Source organism: Marmota flaviventris, chromosome 1, assembly GCF_047511675.1.
Source record: "Marmota flaviventris isolate mMarFla1 chromosome 1, mMarFla1.hap1, whole genome shotgun sequence".
Lineage (NCBI taxonomy): Eukaryota > Metazoa > Chordata > Mammalia > Rodentia > Sciuridae > Marmota > Marmota flaviventris.
This window is the reverse complement of record NC_092498.1, coordinates 16,329,065-16,342,887: the sequence shown is the minus strand read 5'-3', so window position 1 is coordinate 16,342,887 and position 13,823 is coordinate 16,329,065. Positions and strand designations below refer to the sequence as shown.

The 13,823-nt window shown below is 37.0% G+C and overlaps 1 protein-coding gene across 3 annotated transcripts in view; it reads left to right on the top strand.

Annotated features, from left to right (window-relative positions):
• Positions 1–13,823, top strand: part of Trim24 (tripartite motif containing 24) — a 101,679-nt gene that overhangs the window by 31,196 nt on the left and 56,660 nt on the right. For all 3 annotated transcript variants that reach the window (XM_027952141.2, XM_027952140.2, XM_027952139.2), the window contains exon 2: positions 4,328–4,446. In XM_027952141.2, the coding sequence (XP_027807942.2) occupies positions 4,328–4,446 (119 nt within the window). The remainder of the gene's footprint in view (positions 1–4,327; positions 4,447–13,823) is intronic.

Below are 13,823 nucleotides of genomic sequence, written 5' to 3'. Positions count from 1 at the left end.
AGGACTAACCTATCACCCCCGCCCGACCTGTTCCCTCCAATGAATGTACTAATCATGTTCGAGAGTTGTTGTTCGATTTTCCCGCGCCTCATGATGATTTGCTCTGATGTATGCAAAGCCCCCGCCCTCCCCAAAAAGTGTATTTAAGCACTGCTCAACCCCTGCTTGGGGCTCTTGGCCGCTCTCCCTTCTTGAGTGAGCACAGAGTCCCAGCATGCTGGATTCTTCAATAAACCCCCTTTTGCGGTTGCATGAGTCGGTCTCTTGGTGGTCTCTTCCTCCGACGTTCGCCGGACCCTTACAAGGCTTGTGCCACTACACCCAGCAACTTTTTTTCAGTCTTACCAAAGGTTTATTTATTTTTTCTTTTTTGTGATGATATGGATCAAACCTAGGGCCTTTGTATGCAAGACAAGTGGTCTGCCACTGAACTACATTCCCAGCCCTAAGATTTGTTGAGCTTTTCAAATAACCAGCTTTTTGTTTCATTAACTTTTTCTCTTTTAATTTCATTGACTTCTTCCCTTGTATTTATTATCTCCAATCTACTGCAAGGTAGTAGTTGAAGTCTGTATTCCCTGCTCTGCCACCATTGACATCCGGATGAGGAGGGCCACCTTCTTGCTAGTGTGAGAGTGTGGGAGTTCACACTCCCATTAGGCTTTCCTTGAAGGGATGTGGGTGCTCCTGGTATGTACTCCATTAATAATTTCCAGGGAGTGGTGACATGGTGTTAAGAGGAGGTTATAATAGGTGGCAATAGAAGTCTTGACTACACTGCAGTGTAGCTTGGAGGTAGACAATAATAGCTTCATTATTACTCAGGCACTGCAGATAGTCTCCATTGCAGTTACAAGGGGCTTTGCTGATCAAAGGCCCAGCTGCCCAGGGGGCTTCTCTGACACTATGGGTGATTGGGGCATCTGATTTCAGTTTGGCCAGGGTGGAAATCAAGGCTTCCCAATAGGCTTTTGCTGGTGGAAAAGGTGGGCACAGGTTTTTTTTGTGTGTGTGATATTTGACTGTTTATTGATTATTGGAGTGATTATTGTGTATATTTTTTTCAATCTATCTTGCAAGGCTGCCTCTTTCCTGTTCCTTTGAGTAGTTTTTGTTTTGTTTGTTTTTTGTTTTTAAAACAGGTATTTTTATTTGTACACAGATATATACTTAGTATATATTTTTTGCATTTTAATACTATTTTTTATTCTAATTAGTTATACATGATAGTAGAATGCATTTTGACACATCATATGTAAATTAGTATAACTTCTCATTCTTCTTTTGTACAATGATATTGAATCACACTGTTTGTGTAATTATATATATACATAGGGTAACAATTTCCGATTCATTCTACTATTCTTCCTATTCCCATACCCCTCCCCTCTCTTCACTTCCTTCTGCCTAATGCAAAGTATCTCTATTTTCCCTAGCCACACACTGGCCATTGTGAATTAGCACTCACATATTTGGAAAAAAAAAAAAAAACATTCACCCTTTGTTTTTTGGGGGGATTGCCTTATTTTGCTTAGCATAATATTCTTCAGCTCCATCCATTTACCTGCAAATACCATAATTTCATTCTTCTTTAAGGCTGTGTAATATTCCATTGTGTATATATCACCACATTTTCTTTATCCATTCATCAGTTGAAGGGTATCTAGGTTGGTTCCATAATTTGGCTATTGCAAATTGAGCTTCTATAAACATTGATGTGGCTGTGTCACTGTTGTATGCTGATTTAAAGTCCACTGGATATAAACTGAGGAGTGGGATAGCTGGGTTAAACAGTGGTTTCATTCCATGTTTTCTGAGGAATCTTCATATTGTTTTCCAGAGTGGTTGCACCAATGCAGTCCCCTTTGGGTAGCTTTTGGGTATTTTTTTTTAGTTTGTACCTTTTGGTATTTCAGGAATGCCGATGTCATGATAACCCATTTTGGAGTATATAAGGATAAAAGAAAATTAAGTGAACTCACCACTGTGTTCCTTGGGTCCTGAGTTCTTTTGCCAATCTGCTGCCTTCTCTACTGTTTGCATTTTTTTTTTTTTTTTTTTTTGAGGTGGATACTGGGGATTTAACCCAGGGGGGCTTTACCACTAAGTCACATCCCCAGCCCACTTTTATTTTTTATTTTGAACCAGGTCTCATTAAGTTGCTTAGGGACTCATTAATTTGCTGAGGCTGGCCTCAAACTTGAGATACTCCTGTCTAAGCCTCCTGAGTTGTTAGGATTACAGGTACATGCCACCATGCCTGACTGTTCATAATTTTCATGTGTTTGTTTTTATATAGGACAGTGGGAGTGTTTAGCTGTACATAGCTAGAGAAATAATGAAAATAAGGATTACCCTCTCTCTTCAGTGAAGTCTATTGTCACATCTTTACAACTTTAATGTTAATTCTTGGCCAGTATTATATGTTAAATAATCACTGACATAATGGAACCCAGTTTGGGGCTTGTCTTTTTTACTTTGAACACAGTAATATTTTGATTATCTATAGTTCTATAACAAAGTTGACTATATTAATCTTTCTTTTAAAGCTTTTCCTTTTTGTTTCTTGCTTAACAAGTCTTATTCCTACCCCAAGATAACAAAGATAATTTACATTTCATTGTGAATTTTGGGCTAGTCAGCTTTCTGTTAATATAACAAAATACCTGAGATAAACAGTTTATTTTTTAAAAGATTCACTTGGGCTCAAAATTTTGGAGGGTTCAGCCTGTGATGGGTTGGCCTCATTGCTTATGGTGGGCTGTGGTGAGGCAGCACATCATGGTGGGAGTACCTGGCAGAGCAAAACCACTTGGCCTCACCAGCCAGGAAGGAACAGGGAATGTGGAAGAAGGGGTACACACAATCCCAAAGAGTAAGGACCTCTCACTCGGTCTGATCTGGTATTGTGTATTCAGTTCTATTTTGTTTATTTTACATAAATATCCCACTATCTTAATTGTTGTAGCTTTGTAGTATGTCTCATTATTTAGTAGTCATTTCAGCTGATCAAAGTTCTGTTAAATCTCTATTGGAATTGCTGCTAAAACATTGAATCTATAGATATGTTTAGGGAGAATTGGCATCTTTACCATTGTGAATATGTTTTTTTCACTACTTAGACTTTTTTTAAAAAAAGATTTTTAGATCGGACATTGAATTCAGAGGAGCTTTACCACTGAGCTACATATCCAGTTATTCCCATTCCAGTTGCCCCCAAGAAGGTCTGGCTGTTACCCATGCTCACTTTAAACATGTGATCCCCTTACCTCAGCCTCCCATGTAGCTAGGGTAACAGGTGCCACCATGCCTGGCATTTAAATGCTTTCAGATATAACTTAACATTCTCCACAGTGATATTTAGACATCTTTTAAAATTTATTCTTAATTAATATATTTGTGTTGCTGTTATTAAGTGGATTGATTCTTTATTTACTTAGTGGTGCTGAGGATCAAATCTAGGGCCTCACATAGACTAGGCCTGCACTCTACTGTTGCACAGCATTTCTAGCCCCAAACGAATTTTATTAATTAAAATTTTTGTTTCCTACTTGATATAAAATTGGCCTTTGAATTATTTTGTGTTGGTTCTTTTTTTTTAATATTTTTTAGTTGTAGATGGACACAATACCTTTATTTTATTTGTTTATTTTTTTGTGGTGCCAGGGATCGAACCCAATACCTGCTACATGCTAGGCAAGCACTCTATCATTGGACCCACAATGCTGGCCCCTGTGTTGGTTCTTATATGCTATATTTTAAAATGTATTGCAAGCTCTTCTAAGCTCATATTAGATTTTAATGTACTTACTATTTATTGTTTTACTATACATTATGGAAGAGGATTGTTTTCTCCTAAAGCAATGCCATTTGCATTTTTGTTAAAGGGAAACAGAATAGTGTTTCATATTATCCTGTCAAAGTTTTAACACAAAATGTTTGTGCTCCACTCCCAGAAATTTTGATTCTGTAGGTCTAAAGAGAACCACAGTTCCTTGTTCATTTAAAAATCTATGTGGTTCTGTACATTCCTGTTTAAAACCACTGCCAGGGAAGTTGCTAAACAGTAAATGTAGTAGCTAATGGGGGTGTCTATTTTAGGAGAGGGCATATCATTTAAAATTATGAACATTTAAGCATCATTTAATATTTTGAGTATGATATATGTAAATAAAAATATATACATAAAATGAATTGCTTATGAACTTAAATAGGCATGAATTTTATATGAATGGACATTGTAGAAGAACCCAGTTACATTGTAGATGTGTTGTTTAGTACTCAGTATATTATATTAAAACTTAAAATGTGATTTTGTCTTTCCTAGTTGGAGTCATTCGATGCCCAGTATGCAGCCAAGAATGTGCAGAGAGACACATCATAGATAATTTTTTTGTCAAGGATACTACTGAGGTTCCCAGCAGTACAGTAGAAAAGTCTAATCAGGTAAGTGGATAATTTTGAGCTTTGAGCTTTTGCCAGCTATTGATGAGGCACCTAAAATCCTGGAGGGCTCAAATGAAAGGAGCCAAATTTTAGACCATTAATTTATGAAGGTGTATAGAATTTTTAAGTATATAAATAATAATGAATGGTTCAATTTAAACACAGCACAGACACCCATGATTACATCCCTGTATTCCCCATCCTCTCCAGAGAAAAACATTATTCTATATTTGACAATATTTCATTTCTTTATACTTAAATATATATTGTCAATTAGATTTTAATTTCAATCTCCTTTTTCACTTTTTTTCTGTTCTAATGATACCTATGAAATACATCATGTCTTTGATTAGTGAGGAGTCTGCTTTTGTTAGGAAAGCTATTTTTTCTATATGGTATTATTTTAAAAGCCTCATTTGGTAGCATTGTCCCAGGCATTGGATTTAGAGATACAATGGTATCTTCTTTCCTACTTTCATAACCTATATAGAACATTTCTATTGGCCACTTAAATCTGGACGTCAGGTCCCTAAGGAAGATCCTTGGTACTGTAACTAGGGTTAGGTTAGCCACACTGAGATAGGCATATTTGTCTACTTGTGGAACATGATTCATCAGTGATTCCTCTAGGCAGTTCCTTTCATTTGTAACAGAAGATCTGGAGAGGAACTAAATTTGGTTAGGAACTAAATTTGGTTAGGGAAACATGATTATTAGTTGTTTTTATCAGAAATTTGTTTAGTGCACATGCTTATTTTCTGTGCTCTTTTTTTCATTTTTAGCTTTTTGTTTCTAAAGGGAAGTACAGGAATGCAGGGGTTACTTTATAAATGAGCATAGCCATTACTAATTAAAATTATTTTTGTACCAGGCATGTAGCTCAGTTATGGACCTTTTGCCTAGCATGTGCAAGGCCTTGAGTTCTAACCTGAACACCACAAAATAAAAGTCTTTTTGTTGTTTCAAAGGTATTTACAGTTATTCCTTTATATGAACTTTCATTAAAGGCCAAAATTGCACTTTCTTCACAGGTACTTTCTAATTATTGTGAATCAGCTTTCAAGAATGGAAATGGGTTGGGGGTATAGCTCATTGGCACAGTATATGCTTAGCATGCTTCGGTTCCTGGGTTCAGCCTCCATCACCCAAAAGGAAAAAAGAAAAAATGGCATTGGTTTTGAAGACCATAATATGGGTCCTATGGGTGCTCATCACCATTGGGTTAGTCATTTTTTCTAGGCCTTTCGTGGTAATAATCTAACAAATCTTTTTATTAGAAAGAAAGACAATGTAAGTATTTATCTATTTCTAAGTCAAATTTAGAATTAATAGGGTTGTACTTTTTTATTTTATATGTGTATCTCTTCTATTCTGGAAACATTGGTTCTTTATTAAATTGGCCATAATTATTTTCTCCAGGAAAAATAAATGTCCACTATACATTATACGAGTATATTATATTTGTCTTGGTGCAACAAGGAACTATTTTAATTCTTAAAATGAATTGTTAACTAGCTATAAAATTGATTTCTGTAAAGATCAAAAGAAAGTTCTTTAAGTATTCACCAAGGGAGTAACTTTTGGGAAGCAGCTGAGGAAACAAAAGCAAAAGATGGCATTATTTAAAGAGGAAGGATTTTGTGGAATGTCACCATGGCTGGTGCTGGGTCTGAGTCTTCAGCTTGGAACTCAGATCTCTAAACCCTTGGTGCTGGTGTCTCTGAAGTAGGTTGCAAGAAAACTGGTTCTAGAAGTATTGGTTAAACTCCCAACTAGAGCTGACTATTTCTATAAGAAGGAACTGGTACTCCTGGGGGAAAGTAGCATTGTCTGGAATGATGTTCCACAGAATTCACAAGCAGAGAGCTAACTGCAAGCCTCAAGTCTCCTCTTCTGATGTTGCAACTTCCTTGCAGACCACCAATTGTTAGAGTCTAAAGTGAAACCAACTGCAACACATAAACGTAGCAGAATAAGAGTACATGGAAGAGTAAAGTTGGAGCCTAAAGGAAATTGTAGAGTGTAGCAAAACAGAAAGCAAGAGCCATGGCTACATGTATTAACTGGAAGGTGTACAATCAAATCTCTCTCTTTTTTTTTTTTTTTGTACTGGGATATAACTCAGGGGCAGTTTTCCACTGAACTACATCCCAGACATTTTTTACTTGTTATTTTGAAACACGGGCTTACTAAGTTGCTGAGGTTAGCCTTGAACTTAAGCTTCTCTTGCCTTAGTCTCCTGAGTTGCTGGCATTACAGTTATGTACCAGTGCTCCTGGCTCAAATCATCATGTTTTAAAGTTACATATTACAAAAAAAAAATTTTTCTCCCTGTGGTGATAAGTCATCCACTTGATAGACAGCTATGGTTGCTTTATTTGGTTTTGATGTTTAGGGATTTAAGTTTTAAAATTTGTATTATTATAACTACATTTAAAATATTCATATACTTCCAAAATAAAATCTAAAAAAAAAAAAACCAGGATATTTTCACAGAGCTTCTATCCCTATCATATCTACCATATTTCTTCCCTACCTTATAGGTAACCAATTACTACTTTTATAGTTATCCTTTTGGGGTTTTTTTATATGACAATGGAATGCATTACAATTCTTTTTATACATATAGAGCACAATTTTTCATATCTCTGGTTGTATACATAGTATATTCACACCAATTTGTGTCTTCATACATGTACTTTGGCTAATTATGATCATCACATTCCACCATCATTAATAACCCCATGCCCCCACCCTTCCTCTCCAACCCCTCTGCCCTATACTAGAATTCGTCTATTCTTCCTGTGCTCCGTCTCCCTATCCCACTATGAATCAGCCTCCTTATATCAAAGAAAACATTCCGTATTTGTTTTTTTGGGATTGGCTAATGTCACTTAGCATTATCTTCTCTAACTCCATCCATTTACCTGAAAATGATTTTATTCTCTTTTATTGCCAAGTAATATTTCATTGTTTATATATGCCATATTTTTTTTATCCATTCACCTATTGAAGGGCATATAGGTTGGTTCCACGGTTTAGCTATTCTGAATTATGCTGCTATAAACATTAATGTGGCTGTGTCCCTGTAGTATGCTGATTTTAAGTCCTTTGGGTATAGAATGAGGAGGGGGACAGCTGGGTAAAATGGTGGTTCTATTCCCAATTCTCCAAGAAATGGGAGAATACATACTTCTCTGTTCTTCAGTAAAAATGCCTCAGGACTCAAAATTTATCAGGAGCAAGAGAAACATTGCTTTAAAAAGCCAAAAGCAATTTAGCTATTGTGAATTGTGCTGCTATAAACATCCATGTGGTTGTGTCCCTGTAGTATGCTGTTTTAAGTCCATTGAGTATAGACCAAGGAGAGGGATAGCTGGGTAAAATGGTGGTTCCATTCCCAGATTTCCAAGGAATCTCCATACTGCTTTCCATATTGGCTGCACCAGTTTGCAGTCCCACCAGCAGTGTATGAGTGTACCTTTTTCCCCACATCCTTGTCAACACTTATTCTTGTTTGTATGCATAATAGCTGCCATTCTGACTGGAGTGAGATGAAATCTAGAGTGGTTTTGATTTGCATTTCTCTAATTGCTAGTGATGACGAACATTTTTTTCATATACTTGTTGATTGATTGTATCCTCTTCTGAGAAGTGTCTGTTCAGGCCCTTGGCCCATTTATTGATTGGGTTTGTGTGTGTGTGTGTGTGTGTGTGCTTAGCTTTTTGAGTTCTTTATATAGCCTAGAGATTAGTGTTCTATTTGATGTGTGAGGGGTAAAGATTTGCTCCCAAGATGTAGGTTCTCTCTTTACCTCACAGATTGTTTCTTTTGCTGAGAAGAAACTTTTTAGTTTGAATCCATCCCATTTATTGATTCTTGGTTTTAATTCTTGTACCACAGGAGTCTTATTAAGGAAGATGGGGCCTAATCCCACATGATGGAGATTAGGGCCTATTTTTCTTCTATTAGACATAGAGTCTCTGGTTTAATTCCCAAGTCCTTGATCCATTTTGAGTTTGAGTTTTGTGCATGGTGAGAGATAGGGGCTTAATCTCATTTTGTTGCATATGGATTTCCAGTTTTCCCAGCACCATTTGTTGAAGAGGCTATCTTTTCTCTAGTGTATGTTTTTGGTGCCTTTGTCTAAAATAAGATAATTGTAGTTTTGTGGGTTAGTCTCTGTGTCCTCTGTTCTGTACCATTGGTCTATCAGTCTGTTTTAGTGCCAATACCATGCTGTTTTTGTTACTATTGCTCTGTAGTATAGTTTAAGATCTGGTATAGCGATGCCACCTGCTTCACTCTTCCTGCTAAGGATTGCTTTAGCTATTCTGGGTCTCTTATTTTTCCAGATGAATTTCATGATGGCTTTTTCTATTTCTCTGAGGAATGCCATTGGAATTTTGGTCAGAATCGCATTAAATCTGTATAGTGCTTTTGGTAGTATGGTCACTTCGATAATATTAATTCTGCCTATCCAAGAGCAAGGGAGATCTTTCCATCTTCTAAGGTCTTCTTTGAGTTCTTTCTTTGGGGTTCTGTAGTTTTCATTGTATAGATCTTTTACCTCTTTTGTTGATTCCCAAGTATTTTATTTTATTTTATTCATTTTTTTTGAGGCTATTGAGAATGGGGTAGTTTTCCTCATTTCCCTTTCTGAGGATTTGTCACTGGTACACAGAAATGCCTTTTTTTTTTTTTTTAAATGGGTGTTGATTTTATATCCTGCTACTTTGCTGAATTCGTTTTACTAGTTCAAGAAGTTTTCTGGTGGAACTTTTAGGGTTCCTGGTATAGAATCATATCAAGAGCAAATAGTGCCAATTTGAGTTCTTCTTTTCCTATGTGTATCCCTTTAATTTCCTTGGTCTAATCTCTCTGGCCAGTATTTCAAAAGAATTATGTTAAATAGAGGTGGTGAAAGAGGGCATCCCTGTCTTGTTCCAGTTTTTAGAGGGAATGCTTTCAATTTTTCTCCATTTAGAATGATGTTGGCCTAAGGCTTAGCATAGATAGCCTTTACAATGTTGAGATATGTTCCTGTTATCCCTTAAGTTTTTCGATCCTCAGCACCACATACAAACAAAGATGTTGTGTCCGCCAAATACTAAAAAATAAATATTAAAAAATTCTCTCTCTCTCTCCCTCTCTCTCACTCTCTCTTAAAAAAAAAAAAAACATGTAAAGGTGCTGTATTTTGTCAAATGCTTTTTCTTCATCTATTGGGATGATCATATGATTCTTATCTTTGAGTCTATTGATATGATGAATTACATTTATTGATTTCAAGTAGGATGAATCCCACTTGATCATGGTGCACGATCTTTTTGATATGTTTTTGTATTCGATTTGCCAGAATGTTATTGAGAATGTTTGCATCTCTGTTCATTAGAGATATTGGTCTGAAGTCTTCTTCTTTCTTTGATGTGTCTTTGCCTGGTTTAGGAATCAGAGTGATATTGGCCTGAGAGATTGAGTTTGTAAGTACTCCCTCTTTTTCTATTTCCTGAAATAAATTGGAGAGTGTTGGTATTAGTTCTTCTTTAAAGGTCTGGTAGAACTCAGCTGTGTATCCGTCTGGTCCAAGGCTTTTCCTGGTTGGTAGACTTTTGATGGTGCCTGGTATCTCATCACTTGAAATTGATCTGTTTAAATTGTGTATATCATCCTGATTCAATTTGGGCAAATTATATGACTCTAGAAATTTCTTGATGCCTTCAATATTTTCTATTTTATTCTGTCTTCTGCTACTTTGGTTGTTGATTTGTTCTTCTTTTTCTAGGGCTTTGAGATGTAGTATGAGGTCATTTATTGACTTTTTCTTCTTTTAAGGAATGAACTCCATGCAATGAACTTTCCTCTTAGAACTGCTTTCATAGTATCCCAGAGATTTCAATATGTTGTATCTGTGTTCTCATTCACCCCTAAGAACTTTTTAAATCCTCCTTGATGTCTTCTGTAACCCAATGTTCATTCAGTAGCATATTATTTAGTTTCCAGGTGTTGGAGTGGATTTTATTTCTTATTTTATCATTGATTTCTAATTTCATTCCATTATGATCTGATAGAATGCAGGGTAGTATCTCTACTTTTAAAGAAGGATCCATGTGCTGCTGAGATAAAAGTATATTCTCTCGTTGAAGGTTGGAATATTCTATATATGTTGGTTAAGTCTAAGTTATTGATTGTATTTTTGAGTTCTGTAGTTTCTTTGTTCAGCTTTTTTTTGGAAGATCTGTCTAGTGATGAAAGAGGTGTGTTAAAGTCACCCAAAATTATTGTGTTGTGGTCTATTTGACTCTTGAAATTGAGAAGGGTTTGTTTGATGAACATAGATGCTCTATTGTTTGGGGCATATATATTTATAATTGTTAAGTTTTGTTGGTGTATGATTCCCTTGAGCAGCATGTAGTGACCTTCTTTATCCTTTTTGATTGAGTTTAGTTTGAAGTCTACTTTATTTGGTATGAGGATGGAAACCCTTACATTCTTCCGCAGTCCATGTGAATGGTATGATTTTTTCCAACCCTTCACCTCCAGTCTGAATGTCTTTTTCTATGAGTCCCTTGTAGGAAGTATATTGTTTTTTGTTTTTTTAATCCAATCTTTTGATTGGTGACTTTGTACCGTTAACATTCCAGGGTTATTATTAACACATGATTTTTATTCCCAGCCACTTTTATTTATTTTTGGTATTTAACTGACTTGGTTTCTTCTCTGACTAGATTTTCCTTTAGTGTAATCCCTCCCTCTGCTGATTTTCATCACTGTTTTTCATTTCCTCTTCTTGGAATATTTTGCTGAGGGTGTTCTGTAGTGCAGGCTTTCTAGTTGTAAATTTTTTTAACTTTTGTTTATCATGGTAGGTTTTTATTTCATCATCAAATCTAAAGCTTAATTTTGCTGGATATAAGATTCTTGATTGGCATCCATTTTCTTTCAGAGCTTGATATATGTTTTCCACTATATCCTGGCTTTGAGGGTCTGGGTTGCAAAATCTGCTGAGATACAAATTCTTCTTCCCATATATGTGATCTGATTCCTCTTTCTAGCAGCCTTTAAAATTCTATCCTTATTCTGTATGGTAGGCATTTTCATTATAATGTGCCTTGGTGTAGATCTGTTGTAATTTTGTACATTCGGTGTCCTCTAAGCCTCTTGTATTTGTTTTTCCAATTTGTTCTTCATGCTTGGGAAATTTTCTGATATTATCTCATTGAAGAGATTATGCATTCCTTTGGTTTGAAGCTCTGTGCCTTCCTCTATCCCAATAAAAAATAGATTTGGTTTTTTAATGTTGTCCCATAATTCTTGGATATTCTGTCCAGGGTTTCTAACTTTCTTCACTGATCAACTTTATTTTCCAGATTGTATACTGTGTCATCATTATCTGATGTTCTTTCTTCCAAGTGATCTAGTCTGTAGGTTATGCTTTCAATTGAGTTTTTTATTTGATTTATTGTATCCTTCATTTCAAGGATTTCTGGTTTGTTTGGGTTTTTTGTTGTTGTTGTTTTCAGGGTCTCTCTTTCTTTCTCTCTCTCTCTCTCTCAGTAATCTTTTGCTACCAGTATTTGCTCCCTTATCTCATTGTTGGAGTGATCCATTTTTGCTTGTATTTGCTCATTTAGGTCATTGTTTAATTCACAGATCATTTAATTATGAACCTTCTGAACTCCTTCTCTGACATTTCATCAACTTTGCACTCTCCATGGGTTGTTATTATAGCGTCCTGGTTTGTTTGGGGCACTTTCCACCCTTGTTTTTTCATGGTGTCTATGTGTCTTCCTTTCTTACAATGTGGATCTGAGATATTACAGTTTCTCCCCTATATTCTTGTAGTACCCGTACAGATTGTCTGTACCTCACCGTGATGTTGGGCTTCCAGACCCTGATGGTGTCCCTCAGTGGATGCTACTGCATCTTGGATATGGGACCTGCGTAAGTTGGAGTGGGTATATCTGGGCTGCTGGGCTTGACCCCCAGTGGTAGTTTGCTGGTCGGAAAGGCGATCCTGTGCCAGAGGCTAGGCTCTGGCAAGTGTCTGCCCCACCAGGAAAGGGGTGGACCAGGCCTGCTGTGCACCTGGGCCCTGCAGAGGCTGGTTTCGGTGGATCTGGGCTGCTAGGCTCTACCTCCCAAGGTAGTGTGGTGATCGGAAGGGACAGTCCTGCTCCAAAGGCTAGGCTCTGAAGGTGTCTGCCCCACTGGGGGAAGGGTGAACTGGGCCTATGGAGAACCTGGATCTTGAGTGGGCTGGAGTTGGTGGTCTGGGCTGGATCTCAGCTCCCGCCTTAGTCTATTGGTCAGAAGGGGCGGTTCTGCACCAGAGGCTAGGCTCCAGCAAGTGTCTGCCCCACAGGGAAATGGATGGACCTAGGCCACTGGTGCGCCTGGGCCCCACAGAGGCAGGTGTTGATATCCTTTTGTTTTTAATACCATATGAGATATTACTGGGGGGGGGGGGTGTTGACCGGGGATTGAATTTAAGGGCTCTGGACCACTGAGCCACATCCCTGGTCCTATTATGTATTTTATTTAGAGACAGGGTCTCACTGAGTTGCTTAGTGCCTCAATTTTGCTGAGGCTGACTTTGAACTCTCAATCCTCCTGCCTCAGCTTCCCAAGCCACTGGGATTACAGGTGTGTGCCACCGTGCCTAGCCTGTACTTGTTAAATAAAAAAATCTACTTCATTGCATTTTTCTTAAATATAAGTATTTACATACTTTTCCTGCTTTTAAAAGTATTTGCATAATGTATAAGAAATTTCTTCTGATCAGTGTATATACACATTCCACATTAATTTTGTAGCCTTTCTGGAGATTATATTTTAGGTGACATCTTTGTGGAGGTGGTAGTTGAAGGTAAGTAGATGTGATCAGTCTGCAGATTAAAGACTTATGTACAGAATCAGAGGGAAAACAGTAGTAGATGGGATCTAGCGGGGCATTCAGGGAGAAAAGAGGATTGGCAGATATTATGGAATCCAAAATCATTTAAAATCACTTGATTTTTAGTAAGTAGGCATTTGTGGTGTCAAACAATGCTAGACATTTTAAAGGTGATAACAGCTGAGATTTTGCTATTTGGAAATTATTCAGGTATTTGGAATTTGGTAACCCCTGAGTGAAGAAAAAATATTTTTTTCTTCCTAACCACAAATAAGATAATGAGAACTGCTTATATGTTGTTTGACCTTAATATCTGTACCCTACCCAGACATTGGTACAGTTACACAAGTTAGAAACATAAATGCTATCTCGTCTTTACCTCACATACCCAATGCATCATCCAAACCAGTTTTACTTTCTAACTTTCCCTCACACCCATTCTCTTCTCATCTCCATTTCTTTCTGCCACCCCTCACCTGC